Raw genomic sequence first — 12,471 nt, 5'->3', positions numbered from 1 at the left:
GAGGCATCGTTTGAGAGTCTGGACACCTGCTAGAAATCAAGCACAGCTCCCAGTAATCCTGGGTAGCAGTGTGAGAATGCAGCCCAAATATTTTAAAACTCTGAAAGTCTGTAGGTGCTTACAGAGGCTCTTCCGCGTCGCTGGTCAACTCTGTGCTGATACATTGAATGTGACTGTATTTGCCAATCCCTGTAGGAACTGGAAAGACGAACAGGACTGACGAAACTAGTAGGCGATGATACAGATCCATTACTAAGGTAGCCAAGGTGTGGGAGGCAAATGAGGACAGAATGAAGAAGATGCAAGGAAAGGGAAGGACTCAACAGGCTGAGGAATTGTGGGATATATTTTAGGAAGTGGAGGGAACTGTTATTTCTACAGCAGCATCAATATAACTCAAGCACCGAGTGCAGTAGCAGTGCCCTAAGCTTGATGTGAGCCAGGCCTGCCGAGGTACCTAGAATTCATTTCTTCTTGGAATGAGAAGCAGGGGGCAAAGGCAAGGACTGCCTAACAAAAGCAGGTACTGAAGGGCAAGAGAATCAAGGATCCCACACACAGGGAGGCTGCAAGGGGGTTCTAGGCCTCAGGATCTCCCAGAGAGAAAAGCAGGAGGCTTTGGAGGGCAGCTGAGAGCGGTTAAAAGCCAGAGGAGCGAAAATCACAGGCAAGCCACATAACGGGAAATGAGAAAAGGTGGGGCGAGGCGGTAGAGAGCTTTGCAGAGAGCTGGAGAGGAGCCCAGCAGCGTTACCTTGGATTTGCAGAGCCCTTCCCAAGCCCTTGCTCATTTCTGTGCAGCTCTCCTCTCCCGCCCTCATGTTTGGACTTTGCCGTGCACCATGGAAGCCTCCTTGCCGCTGCCCCGGGCACCTCCCGTGTGGAAGGCAGGTTGTGCAGACAGGAGAGGCATGAAGGCAGGAACTCCGCAGGGTCTCTCTCTCTCCTCCCGCCAAAGGTTTTCGGTGAGAAAGTCAAGGAAGCAGAGCGGGGATGTGGCGGGAACAAAACAAGCTCAGTTCCCTTCCCTGTGTATGTACACATACACACACACAGCATGCCTTAGGCCATGCATCCCTTTGGTGCCATAGCTATGCAATGAGTCACCAGCTGTTTACAGAGTGGGAGAAAGCTCACATTCCCACAGAACCAGAAACACTTCCTCCTCCTCCTCCCTGCCTCCCCACCCCAACCCCTATAAGGAGAGGCATACACTGGAGTCTTCCTGTACTTGGCAGGGCTCTACCAGAAAAGGGAAGCAGGAAAAAAAAAGTGAGAGAAAGGGAGGGAGGGAGGGAGGGAGAGAAGGCCACATCCCACTAGCAGACACAAAAAGGCTTTTGATCCTGGACCTGGAAATATTCAAAGCACTTCTCCCCTCCCTTCTGCCAGCTGATGGGAAGGCTAACCCGAAGCATGCTCAGAGATGGGAGGAAGGCGCAGGACTGGGAAAGTCCAAGGGCTGATAGTTCTTCCATCTGCCCACCCAACCAGCTGCTATTTTTGAGAACGCCCTTCGACTTCCTCCCGCCTTCAGGTCACCTGCTGCATCTTTATGTCTCCTGCTTTTGCTGCTGCACCAGAATCTCATATTTGGTATGTATGTGTGCATGGATGGATGGATGGATGGATTGCATGAGGCAGCAGCAGGGATTTGCAGCACTTTGGTTGCATCTCTACAGGGCGGAAATAAGAACCTAAGAAGAGCCTGATGAATCAGGCCAATGGCCTACCTAGTCCAGCATCTCACAGTGGCCAAACGATGCCTTTGGGAAACCCTCAGCAGAGCCACAACCACAAGAGCCAGCTCCCCTCCTGCCGTTTCCAGCAACTGTTATTGCAAAGCACTGCTGCCTCTGCCTGTGGAGGCAGAACAGTGTCACCATGGAGAGCAGCCAGTGATAACCTTCTCCACGAATTTGAAGCCATCTAAGTTGGTGGCCCTCACTGTTTCCTGCAGGAGTGAGTTTTATAGTTTTAACAACATGCTGGCTGAAAGACTTAAAACTGTCCCAAATCTTCCAACATTCAGTTTCACTGGATGTCTATGATTTCTACTGTTATGAGAATGGGAGAAAAACTTCTTTCTGTCTGTCTGTCTGTCTGTCTGTCTATCTATCTATCTATCTATCTAATTTTATTAACTTCTGGAGGAGATGGGAATCTCAGAACTATCTCTCCCAATTGCATTATACTAAGTCTCTCCAAATTGCTCATTTTCATTTCCCCACTGTCATCCACACTATGGAAAATTCTGACTAGCTGTAGCCCCCAAACACTGGCTTCTGGCCATTAGTACCTACTAAGGAAACATCTAATGATCATCACTGACCACCAAGAGCACAACAGTAAACTGTTATTAATTCTCATAGTTCTTAATATGTGACATTATTCTACATTGCTCATTATGTTCTCAGAACATCCTCTACGAAGCTAAGCCAAGAGACAGCAACTTATCACAGACGATTCAGGACACTTAATGGCTGTGTGGAAATTTGAACCCGGCTCTCCCACATCCATGCTCAATGCTACGAATTTCCACTTAGCAAGTGTAACTATTGCAAGTCCTTACAGTCATGATTGGCCATGAAAACCAAGAGGAGTCAGCCAAATGTGACAGCATGCCATGAGCTTTATAACTGCTGTCAAAAGTAAATGGTCAAAACAAATACAGCATTGCAAGCCTGGAAACATCCAGGATACTTCCCCTAACCCCACTGTCTTGCTCCTCTACCTGATCAAAAGCCGTCATCAGGGATGTAAAAAGAGAGAGAGAGAGAGCTGTGCACTTCTCTCTGCTACTCTCAACAACCAGGGACCTGCTCCTGGCCACCATACTGACAGACATGTTTGAGGAAAATAGAATGGTCACTATAAGCACACCAGAAAAAGCAAAACATGCTGAAATAGTTACCTGCAGTGGGTAATTTATTATTATTTTTTAAGCTGCAGGCAAGCAGTATTGCAGAAATGCTTCTGGTGCTTTGGAGCTGGAGAGCAGAAGATAAGCACAACTACGGCTTCTGCTATCAGGCCGGGGAACCCAGGGCCACTGGGAAGCTTCCTCCCAGGAAGAATATTAAGGCAATGGGGAGACCAACCTGGCCCCACCCTGCCTGAGTAGACATGCCGTTCCAGCCACTGGTTGCCCCAGGGAGTGCAGAAGCAAGCAAGGGCCACTCTGGAGTCTGGTCCCCTCCACTGGCTGAAGGACCAAGAGCCACCCATTGCTATTCAGGCAACACCACCAACAAAGGAAGAACAACCTGGCCCCAGGTAGGTGTAAGTGCTCTCCAAGAGCTCACCTTGAAAAGCTCCTCTCCCTCCAGTCCCTTTCCTTGGTGCCTCCTGCTCTTTTAGTCTAGCCACTTTGGGAGACAGCACTTATCTAAAAAGCGGGATAAGAAATATAGTAAATAAATGAGATAATGCTGGATAACTCCAGGGCAGCTGGGCAGGAAGGAGGCTGGAAAAATTAAAATGTGCCGTGGTGCTTCAGAGGCTCATTCCAGCACATGAAAAGCTGGTGCTGCTTATAAGCACCAATAAATCATTTTGGCCATCCAGTTCTCTCTCTTAGCGGAAGCCAGCTTTTTATCAACAAGTCAACCTGCATGTGTGGTCTGAATGAGGCTGCTGGAGCCACAAACGCCAACTGTTCTCTTCTCCAGTGCAATTATTGCCTCAGCCTGCACGGGTAACTCACTCAAGATTGCCAAGGTACATTCCCTTGCCTGTGAGTAAGGATGAAAAAACTCCTTCAGGCTGCCTTCATTTATTTATTTTCTTGTGTTTATTACATTTATATACCACCTTTATATTCCAAGGATCTCAAGGTGGTGCACACGATTCTCCTCCTCCCCATTTCATCCTCACAACAACCCTGTGAAGTAGGTTAGGGTAAAAAGATGGTGACTGGCCCAAGGTCACCCAGTGAGCTTCATGGCTTAGAGGGGATTCAAACCCTGCTCTCCCAGGTAGTAGTTCAACATTCTAACCATTACACCACATTGGCTCGTCTCAGCTTCTGGTGTTCCTTAGGCTTATACAGGAAAATGCTCCCCCGTTCTATCAATCCATACTTAAAACAGGTTCCCAAGATCCTGTCTAGGGTGGCTAACTTTTTTTTATTTTTTAATATGACTCCAGGAAGCAACCAGAGAAATTTATTAAATTATTATCATCAAAATAATGTATATACTGTATTTTTTGCACCATAGGACACACTTTTTCCCCTCCAAAAATGAAGGGGAAATGTGTGTGCGTCCTATGGTGCGAATGCAGGCTTTCGCTGAAGCCTGGAGAGTGAGAGGGGTCAGTGCGCACCGACCCCTCACGCTCTCCAGGCTTCGCACACCTCTCCGCAAGCAGCGGGAGCCCAGCGCTGGGCTCCCACTGCTTGCGGAGAATTGCCTGCATGCCGAAGCCTGCGCGCGCTGAGCTCAGCGCGCCCAGGCTTCGCGGACCTCTCCGCAAGCAGCGGGAGCGCTCCCACGGCTTGCAGAGAGCTGCCTGTTTGGGGGCTGGGGTCGGGGGAAGCTCGAGCTTCCCCCGCCCCAGCCCCGCGCCTGGGGGGGAAATAATTTTTTCCCCTTTATTTCCCCCCCAAAAAACTGGGTGCGCCCTATGGTCCGGTGCGCCCTATGGTGCGAAAAATACGGTACCATCTTTCATTTTGAGAAGAAAAATCAAGGCAGTTTGCAAACAAGTAAAAGCCAACAGCAAAATCACAAGTAAAAGCCAACAGCAAAAAAATAAATACACATTATAAAAATATAGCTACCCATAATCAAAATACACAGTATAAAATTTCATCGACAACATTAAAAATGCATAATTAAAATGTATAATGAACAAGCCCATTAAATGGCATAACAGTTACAACATCAATTAGAACAGGTAAACTCCTCAATTTTCAAAAGTGGCAAGCATTCACCAACAGAGTCCCTATTCAGCCTATTGGTCCTCATAAATCCAAGGACTGGTACAGCTTCTGCACAGCCTCTCCTGACTCAGAGGTAACAGAGAAATGTCCTGATGATTACTCCAAATGGCTTCATACAGATGTTAAAATAGCACCTTGTGGCACCCCACAGCTAAGCTGCCAGGATGCAGACACATCCTGGCTGCCAATCTGACTAGTGGGCTAAATTGAAGGTGTTCCTACTAAGATAGAATTCCCTATACAGCTCAGAAACCCTGTTACTTCAGAGACCACCTTATCCCTTGTAACTTAAAGCTTTCAAGCTACAAAGTTCGGCTAATAATTATATTTACAATTGACATCCATTTGCTAAAATGGATTCTCTGCCCCCGCCTGAAAATAACACACGGGGAAATTTCCCACCCTACAACAGTGACCACATCACTGCCATTTTCAGGAAGCTAAATCAGGTTGCCCAGCAGTGCCAAATATCACTCTCCTGTGGCAAGAGTACAGCATGCTCAACAAGGTAAGGAACATAAACTTCCCTCACTGTTGTGAGGTTGACAAATTCAGCTTCTCTGGGTTCAGATTTTGGATTGCCTGGGTAAAAAAATGTTACACATTGAGGGTGATAGACCATTCATAATCTGGCGCCACATACAGAGATTGGATGAATGGCGTTTGACAGATGATGGTGGTTCGCTGCCTTGGTCAGTATGAGCTGACAAATGCTAAGCATTTCTTCTTACCCTGATTTCATTTTTTTCCTCCCACTGAATCTCCAAGGGAGGAAACCTTACTCCGTTAATACAAATGTATTTCTGTATTGCAGTATGTATGTATGTATGTATGTATGTATGTATGTATGTATGTATTTTCATTTATTATTACATTTATATCCCACATTTTCTCCAAAGAGCTCAAGGTGGCACAAGCACTTCTTCCCCTCTTCCATTTTTATCCTCACAACAACCCTGTGAGGTAGGTTAGTCTGAGAGAGAGTGATTGGCCCAAAGTTACCCAGAGATCTTCATGGTCAAGTGGGGGTTTGAACCCTGGTCTCCCAAGTCATAGTCCAGCACTCGAACCACTACACCACAATGGCTCTGTGCCATCAAGCTCCACATTGTCCTTAAATGCAGAACTATACCTGCCTCCCCCATCCCACAAAAAAGTATTGTTCTCTTGCCATCTTCAAACCTAAGCCCTCAACTGAAACAAATAGACCTACTGCGCTTAACTAATATTCTGCGTAGGTTGCAATCTTTTACACACTTACCTGGAAGTAAATCCCACTGAAGCCAATGCGACTTACTTCCGTGTAGACAAAAGATCACGATTTAGTCATTATTCTTTCTCTTATCTACATTTCTATGATTCTATGGAAACATAAGATAGTTATCCCTAAGGTTTTTTATTTTACTTTTTATAAAATATCCCAAACTTCAGTATTTTTCTTTAAATGAACACAATAACCAAAATCCAACAAAAGGAATCACAGGGGCCAGTAAACACTAAGCATGGAGTGTTGCTTGCAGGGAGATGCTTCCACTCTATCCTTCACAATTTTTTTCTCCTGCTCCATCAATCCTCACTCATACACGGTCAGCCCATTACCCACAACAACATAGCAAGGGTGGACATTGGCAATTATCAGAATCATACAGACGGTGAGCATATGCAAAGATTTGCCTTGAACTGCTGGTGATGGTGGGAAGGAGAGAAAAAAGGGAAACAGGTGAGTCACAGTGTTTACATAGCAGGGAGAATTCACCCAGCTGGCCAGGTTCCTGTTTCCCTAGTGATCAGAACCAGCAGCGAAAAACGGGCAGGAGCAAAGCAGGAGGCTGAGAGAGGCTTCTGCCAAACCACGGCTCTCTGGAAGAAGGCTGGATGGGGATCAGAGAGTCTTCCGTGGTCTGGGAAGCAGATGCTGTAGATAGTCTTTGGTTACAAGGGAAACAAATGCAGAGGGAGAGGCATGTCTGCGCTTTGGACAACACAGATTGGCAAAGATCTATGGAAGAGACCTATCAATGGACAGGGATAATGGCAGTGTAATCCACCTGAATATATGAAGCTGCCTTAGACCAGGTCAGGCCATTGATTCGTCAAGCCCACTGGTATTCACACCAGCCTTTGCAAAGCAGGTCACTTTAATTATTTTGGACTACAGGTCCCATCATCCAGCATATTGGCTGAAGCAGGTGGATCAAAATATCTGGAGGGAGCCAGAGTGGGGAAGACTGGTCTACTCCAACTGAAAGTGGCCCTCCAGGACCTCCAGCATAGGTATTTCCCATCATCTGCTACTAGAGGTCCTTTTAATGGGAGATGCCATTAATCAGGGACCTTTTGCATTCAAAGCACATGTTCTGCTTTTTCAAAAAGGTTGTAACCCTCATTCGCCTGTTTTGCACAGGCGTCTCCAAATTTGAAGCCCAGGTCCTTGCACACTCAAAGCAAGAATTATGCTCCTAAAACTCAACACTTAAGTATTGGCGCTTAGTGTATTCTAGAACCCTGGGGTTCCTCAGAAGCTTGTTAGGCATACCTCAGTGAGATCAATAATGGTGAACTGATTTCCTGAAGGAGCATTATGCTCACCGCAACACATCTTCTCCTGCAATGCTCAATGACAGGGGAGCATCAAGTGTGGTGGGTTATGAAAGAGCACCCACTGCTCACTCAGGGTAGGGGTTGGGCCCAACCGCAAGTCCATGTAAGTCACGTTTTCAGAACACTGTGACATCCCCAAAATGTGCTATACTATTATTTGGCTCCTTGGTAGATGATCAGATGTGAAAAGAGAATCCAGTGGGGAAAGGGTCTAAGGCAGGGGTCGGCAACCTAAGGCCCATGGGCCACATGGGGGTTGTTTAACCAGCCCATGGACCCCTGCCGCCTGCTTGGGGACCTCCGCCGCCTGCTTGGTTGACTCCCGTGCGTCACGCTAAACCGGGATGAAACAGAGCGGGGACCGCCTTCTGCGATGCTGGGCGGCTTCCCATTGGCTGCAGGAAGCTCCTGCAGCCAATGGGAAGCTGCGTACGCCTCCTCCATGCCGGAAGGAGCGTTTGCACGTTCTCCGGACCACCACAGCATCTGCGGGACCGTGAACCGGCCCAAGCCACCTTTTTGAAGGGGAGTTTGTCAATCATACTTCCAAGAGGTGCGGACCAGGCTTTTCAGCTGATGAGTCTGAATCAGTTCACCCACCACCTTGCTCTCTTGGGGGTCCCCAATGGAAAAGGCAGAGGGAATACTGGGGCCACCATATGCGGCTCCAACCCAAAGCACTGCCGCTTTAAAGCCTTTGAAACCTCACTTAACATTGATAGATGCTTGACCACCAAAGAGTTCAGTTGCCTTTCCCCAGGAGCTCTCCAGACGCTGAACAACTGCTGCTCCAGGTTTGATGGTCAGCACCTTGCAGACTCACAGCTCAACAAGAACTGGAGAGTGAGTTCAGGCGGCACAAGGCAAGTTATCACTACTGCAAATCTCACTAGCATGAAATGCAACACACCAAGAGTTCATTTGAAGATGCTGCAAATATCATCAGCATGTGCTGCCACACAGCATTAATAATGCAGTTTCCTATCCCTTAATCTTTTATAGCTTCCATAAAGTGGAGGGGGCAGCTGTGGTTTCTTCCACCACCATGAAACTCTCAATACAGCCAAGGCTGCAAAACTGAAAATAATGCAATCTCTAGAACCATTGCTCTTATGAAATACCGCTGCTGCCGAGACCCTTTCTAAGTTAATGATCTGAAGCCACTAAACCATTTCACAAAGCCCAGCTCAGCTCTTTGCTTTTCTGATGCAATCCGTTCCAAAACAATTTTATCTGTGACAAAGTCCAGATTTCAGCAACCCCCTTTTCCCACTTGCTCATTTGGTCTCTCTGTAGGTACAAAATAGGGTTAATTATCCCTTGCCTACGGCTCTGCTGATACTGTGCACTGCTATTGGGTAACATGGGTGTCCATCATGTTTAGGAAGTGACTGCAAGGAGGAAGGCTTCGCTGCATTACAGCTTGTACACGGAAGGAAGAAAACACAGCAAGCAGGCCAGCAAGTTGCGGGTTTTGCCGGTGCAGAAGCAGCAAGGTAAATGAATTAAATACTAAACCACATCAGGCTGACTGGGCTAGTGGTTTGAGCAGAGCTGCAGTGTCAAAACAAGAGGGCCTCAGAATCCCATCCACAAAAAGAGGCACAACTTTCCACCTTAAGAGGATGGAATACTCTATTTTCTGCTTCTTTATCTACTTCCAAGAAACTTTTTTTAAAAAAAGAAGCCAGCAAGGAGATTGAAGGGAAGCAGAATCGCGTGTGTGAGAGGCAGCCAAATAATAGAGGTCCTCTACGGCCTGCCCTTGGCGTAAGGATTTTTGCTTGCTTAGCTAATTCCTGATTTGCAAAGGTCTCTTTTCTTAGCACGTTCCCCCTAAGATAGTTTCCCCCTTGCTTAGTTTTGAAAGAGGAGGAACAGCTTTGGAAAACAGGAAGGAGAAAGTCTCGGATTGCTTGAAGTGATTTTGTGTTTGGAAGCATCTCAGTTCTACAACTGGCAAGGGGGAGTTCCTCTAGCGTCTAACAAACTGGCATTGTTAGCACAGGTTGTGCTTTTTTGTGCATGTGCTTCACGCAGTTACCTTGGTCATTCGTGGAGGATACGTCAATCAACAACTATCAGTGGTTATTTCGATCCTCCATGTTCAGAGGCAGCGTGCCCCGAATGTCAGTTGCTAGGGGCAACAGCGGGAGACGGCTGCTGCCTTTGAGCGCTGCTTGTGAGCTCTTGAGGTACATCCAAATGAATGCCACGGGAAGCATGATTCTGGCCTAAACAGATGCCTAGTGTGATCCTGCAGGGTTCTGTTTACATGTAAAGTAGAGTAAAGCATGTGTAGCACCATTTTATAGGTGGAGGGGCTGAAGTTGAAAGACTCTTGGCTTGCCAAGATAACCCAATGGGTGCCTTTAGAAACCCTTCCCATCCCTCTTCCAGTGTTAGAAACTCAGATGTATAAGCTAGGCGCCGAACAGCGCCTTAAACCAAGGTTACAGTTGCCAAAACAGAATGCCTGATTGCCATTTTTGGGCCGAACGGCTTGAAAGTTATATTTTTCAATACAGTGGTACCTAGGGTTACAGACGCTTCAGGTTACAGACTCCACTAACCCAGAAATAATACCTCGGGTTAAGAACTTTGCTTCAGGATGAGAACAGAAATCGTGTGTCAGCATCGCTGCGGCAGCAGGATGCCCCATTAGCTAAAGTGGTACCTCAGGTTAAGAACAGTTTCAGGTTGAGAACGGACCTCCAGAACGAATTAAGTTCTTAACCCAAGGAGCCACTGTACGACTTTTTGGTTCCTGAAATTCATTCTGATTGTGCAGATAAGATGTAATGGATAGAATTCTACAGATGTGTTGCTAGTGTGTGAAAACAAGTCAAGATCAAAGGATCCCCAGGCGTGCACCTTGTTGGAATAACACACCTCCACATGGTGGAGACGTCAGGCACCACCATCCTGGCATCTGGCTGAAAGTGCAAAATGTGCCTGCTGCTCTTCACAACAGACTTTGGTCTCTCGTCAGGGGACTGCTCTCAACCCAGAGGTTGCTTTCCATTTCCCCACCATCTTTCTTAGCGCACAGCCAAGTTTCTAGTCACAGCAGAGTGCCAGACTTATTCGACAATTATCTAAAGCAGAGACAGAGAACCTGTGTATGTCCACGAACATCAGTAAGGCAACTCTCATCAGTCCCAGCCAGCACTGCCCATGGTAATAGATAACCAGAGTCGTCCCACAACATCTGGCAGGTCCTTATAACTGGTCTAAATGAAAGATGGTGGAATTCACAGAAAGTTCTGCCTCCCCAAACTTCTACTTCTTTCCTAACTTTTTTTTAAAAAATAGCACACACCCCCACGGCAGTCTATCCCCCCTCTCATACGAGATACTCCAGCCTGTATTCTGGACAGGCGTCACCAGGTTGTAAAATACACAAAGCCCTACTCCACATATCCTATTCTGATTCTCAAACAGCAGCTCCATTTTTTAGGCTGACCATTTTTGAAACTTTGAAAAACCTGGAGAGCTGTTATTCCAAAAAAAAACAAAAAAAAAACAAAACGTTGAAGCCCGCTGGGTTTCTGCAAGTCCTTAAGTGGACCTAAAACAACTCTATGCTTAATCATGTCTACCCATGACAAATAATGGTTGCTTTTCTAGCTAGTCCCCTCTCAGAACTGTAATGGGGATCATAAACTGACCTGACCAAAAGTTACAACGCCAGCCATGTTAACTTTCCATAGGGATGCTTTCCTGTAGGAGCAAGACACAGGGAAAGGGCTCTTTAATCCCCTTCTCTCCCACAAAAGCAGCAACAGATGCTTTGTTTTCATTCTCCCGTTATCTTACACATGTTAATCTATCAGGGTGCATAAGCGAAAGTGCATAAGAGGCAAAAACTCTGGCGAAGGCTATGCTCACACTGGAGCATGGAGCGCCCTGAGCCTGTGTCTTGGTTTGGGAGAAATCAGCAGAGGAGCCTGCAAGGAGTTCTCAGGTCACTAACTGCCCATCCATTGTCTAACCAGTAAGGAAGCAGTATACTGTACCAATATTAAACCAGTGGGCAAGTTATACTGGCCCTCACTGTGCCAGTATTCACTGAATTCTTTTGATTTGAATCCCATGAGATTTTTGGAAGTCTCCCTGGTGGCCCTGTGAGAACAGATGATTAAGATACACTCCCTAGTTGAGAATTTCAACTATGAGCTGTCAGAAGAAGGTATGACCAATTAAAGCAGTCCACAGTAGTTCACAGATTGCAGAGATTAAATGATTTGAAGAAAGCGAAACTCCCTTTTCTTTTGCAATAGATTCCACTGCTGCAGAACCCAGTTCAAGCGACTTCCCTCCACCGGGGTCTGTTGCATGCATCCCACAAACTACCCAAGCCTGCTGCGTATGCCATCAAGACGTATGGAGATTAGATTTTGCTGCATGGACTCATCTGAAGTTAGCTGGCCAGGATGCATGCATGCTACCACTGAAAGTGCAAAGAGCACAATGACTCAGAGGCACCTCATATCCAGAGTCCCTAAAAGGAGTTAATCTGCCGACTCATTCAGCAAGGCTGAAATTCCTCGAACCCAAAGCCAAACTTCCCCGACCGCAAGCAGAGTACTGGAGCTCATTCTACTCCTAAAGTACAATTACACATTCATCCGTGAAAAACAAAACAACATTTAAACTTACTATAAGAAAGTCCAGAGTAGATTTCACACCAACCTACCCACATCGCACAACTGCTCATGCATGTGCAACCTATAACTCCCCCAGCCCTTCACATATTCATCATTCTCAGCCTTCCCATAAGGCAGGTTGGTATGGTTATTCCCCTGACTACTGAAAGTGAGACTGATGAACTGAATTGATTGGAGGGCTGCGGTGAGACATGAAACCAGGAGTTTCCTTGGTTTTCACAATATTAGACTCGGGGGCATCGGGTAGATTCCACT

General features: G+C 46.7%; 2 protein-coding genes across 4 annotated transcripts in view; one reads left to right on the top strand and one right to left on the bottom strand.

The window, feature by feature from the left end:
- Nucleotides 1–12,471, bottom strand: part of MAFK (MAF bZIP transcription factor K) — a 31,123-nt gene that overhangs the window by 14,378 nt on the left and 4,274 nt on the right. The window contains exon 1 of one of the 3 annotated variants that reach the window (XM_028705394.2): nucleotides 3,306–3,330. The exons of 1 other annotated variant lie outside the window; for it this stretch is intronic. Coding sequence is in view for 1 of the 2 variants with exons in the window: in XM_028705391.2 (XP_028561224.1) it covers nucleotides 755–821 (67 nt within the window). In the remaining variant the exon portion in view is untranslated. Of the gene's footprint in view, nucleotides 1–754; nucleotides 1,111–3,305; nucleotides 3,331–12,471 lie in introns of those variants that run through there. One more of the 3 variants, XM_028705391.2, reaches the window with a different exon arrangement.
- The window catches only part of LOC114583983 (lysosomal alpha-glucosidase-like), a 38,332-nt gene continuing 34,791 nt past the window's right edge, over nucleotides 8,931–12,471 (top strand). The window contains exon 1 of the mRNA XM_028705384.2: nucleotides 8,931–9,042. The gene's annotated coding sequence lies outside the window, so the exon portion shown is untranslated. The remainder of the gene's footprint in view (nucleotides 9,043–12,471) is intronic.

This window comes from Podarcis muralis, chromosome 14, assembly GCF_964188315.1.
Source record: "Podarcis muralis chromosome 14, rPodMur119.hap1.1, whole genome shotgun sequence".
Taxonomy (NCBI): Eukaryota; Metazoa; Chordata; class Lepidosauria; order Squamata; family Lacertidae; genus Podarcis; species Podarcis muralis.
This window is presented reverse-complemented; position numbering and strand designations above follow the sequence as displayed.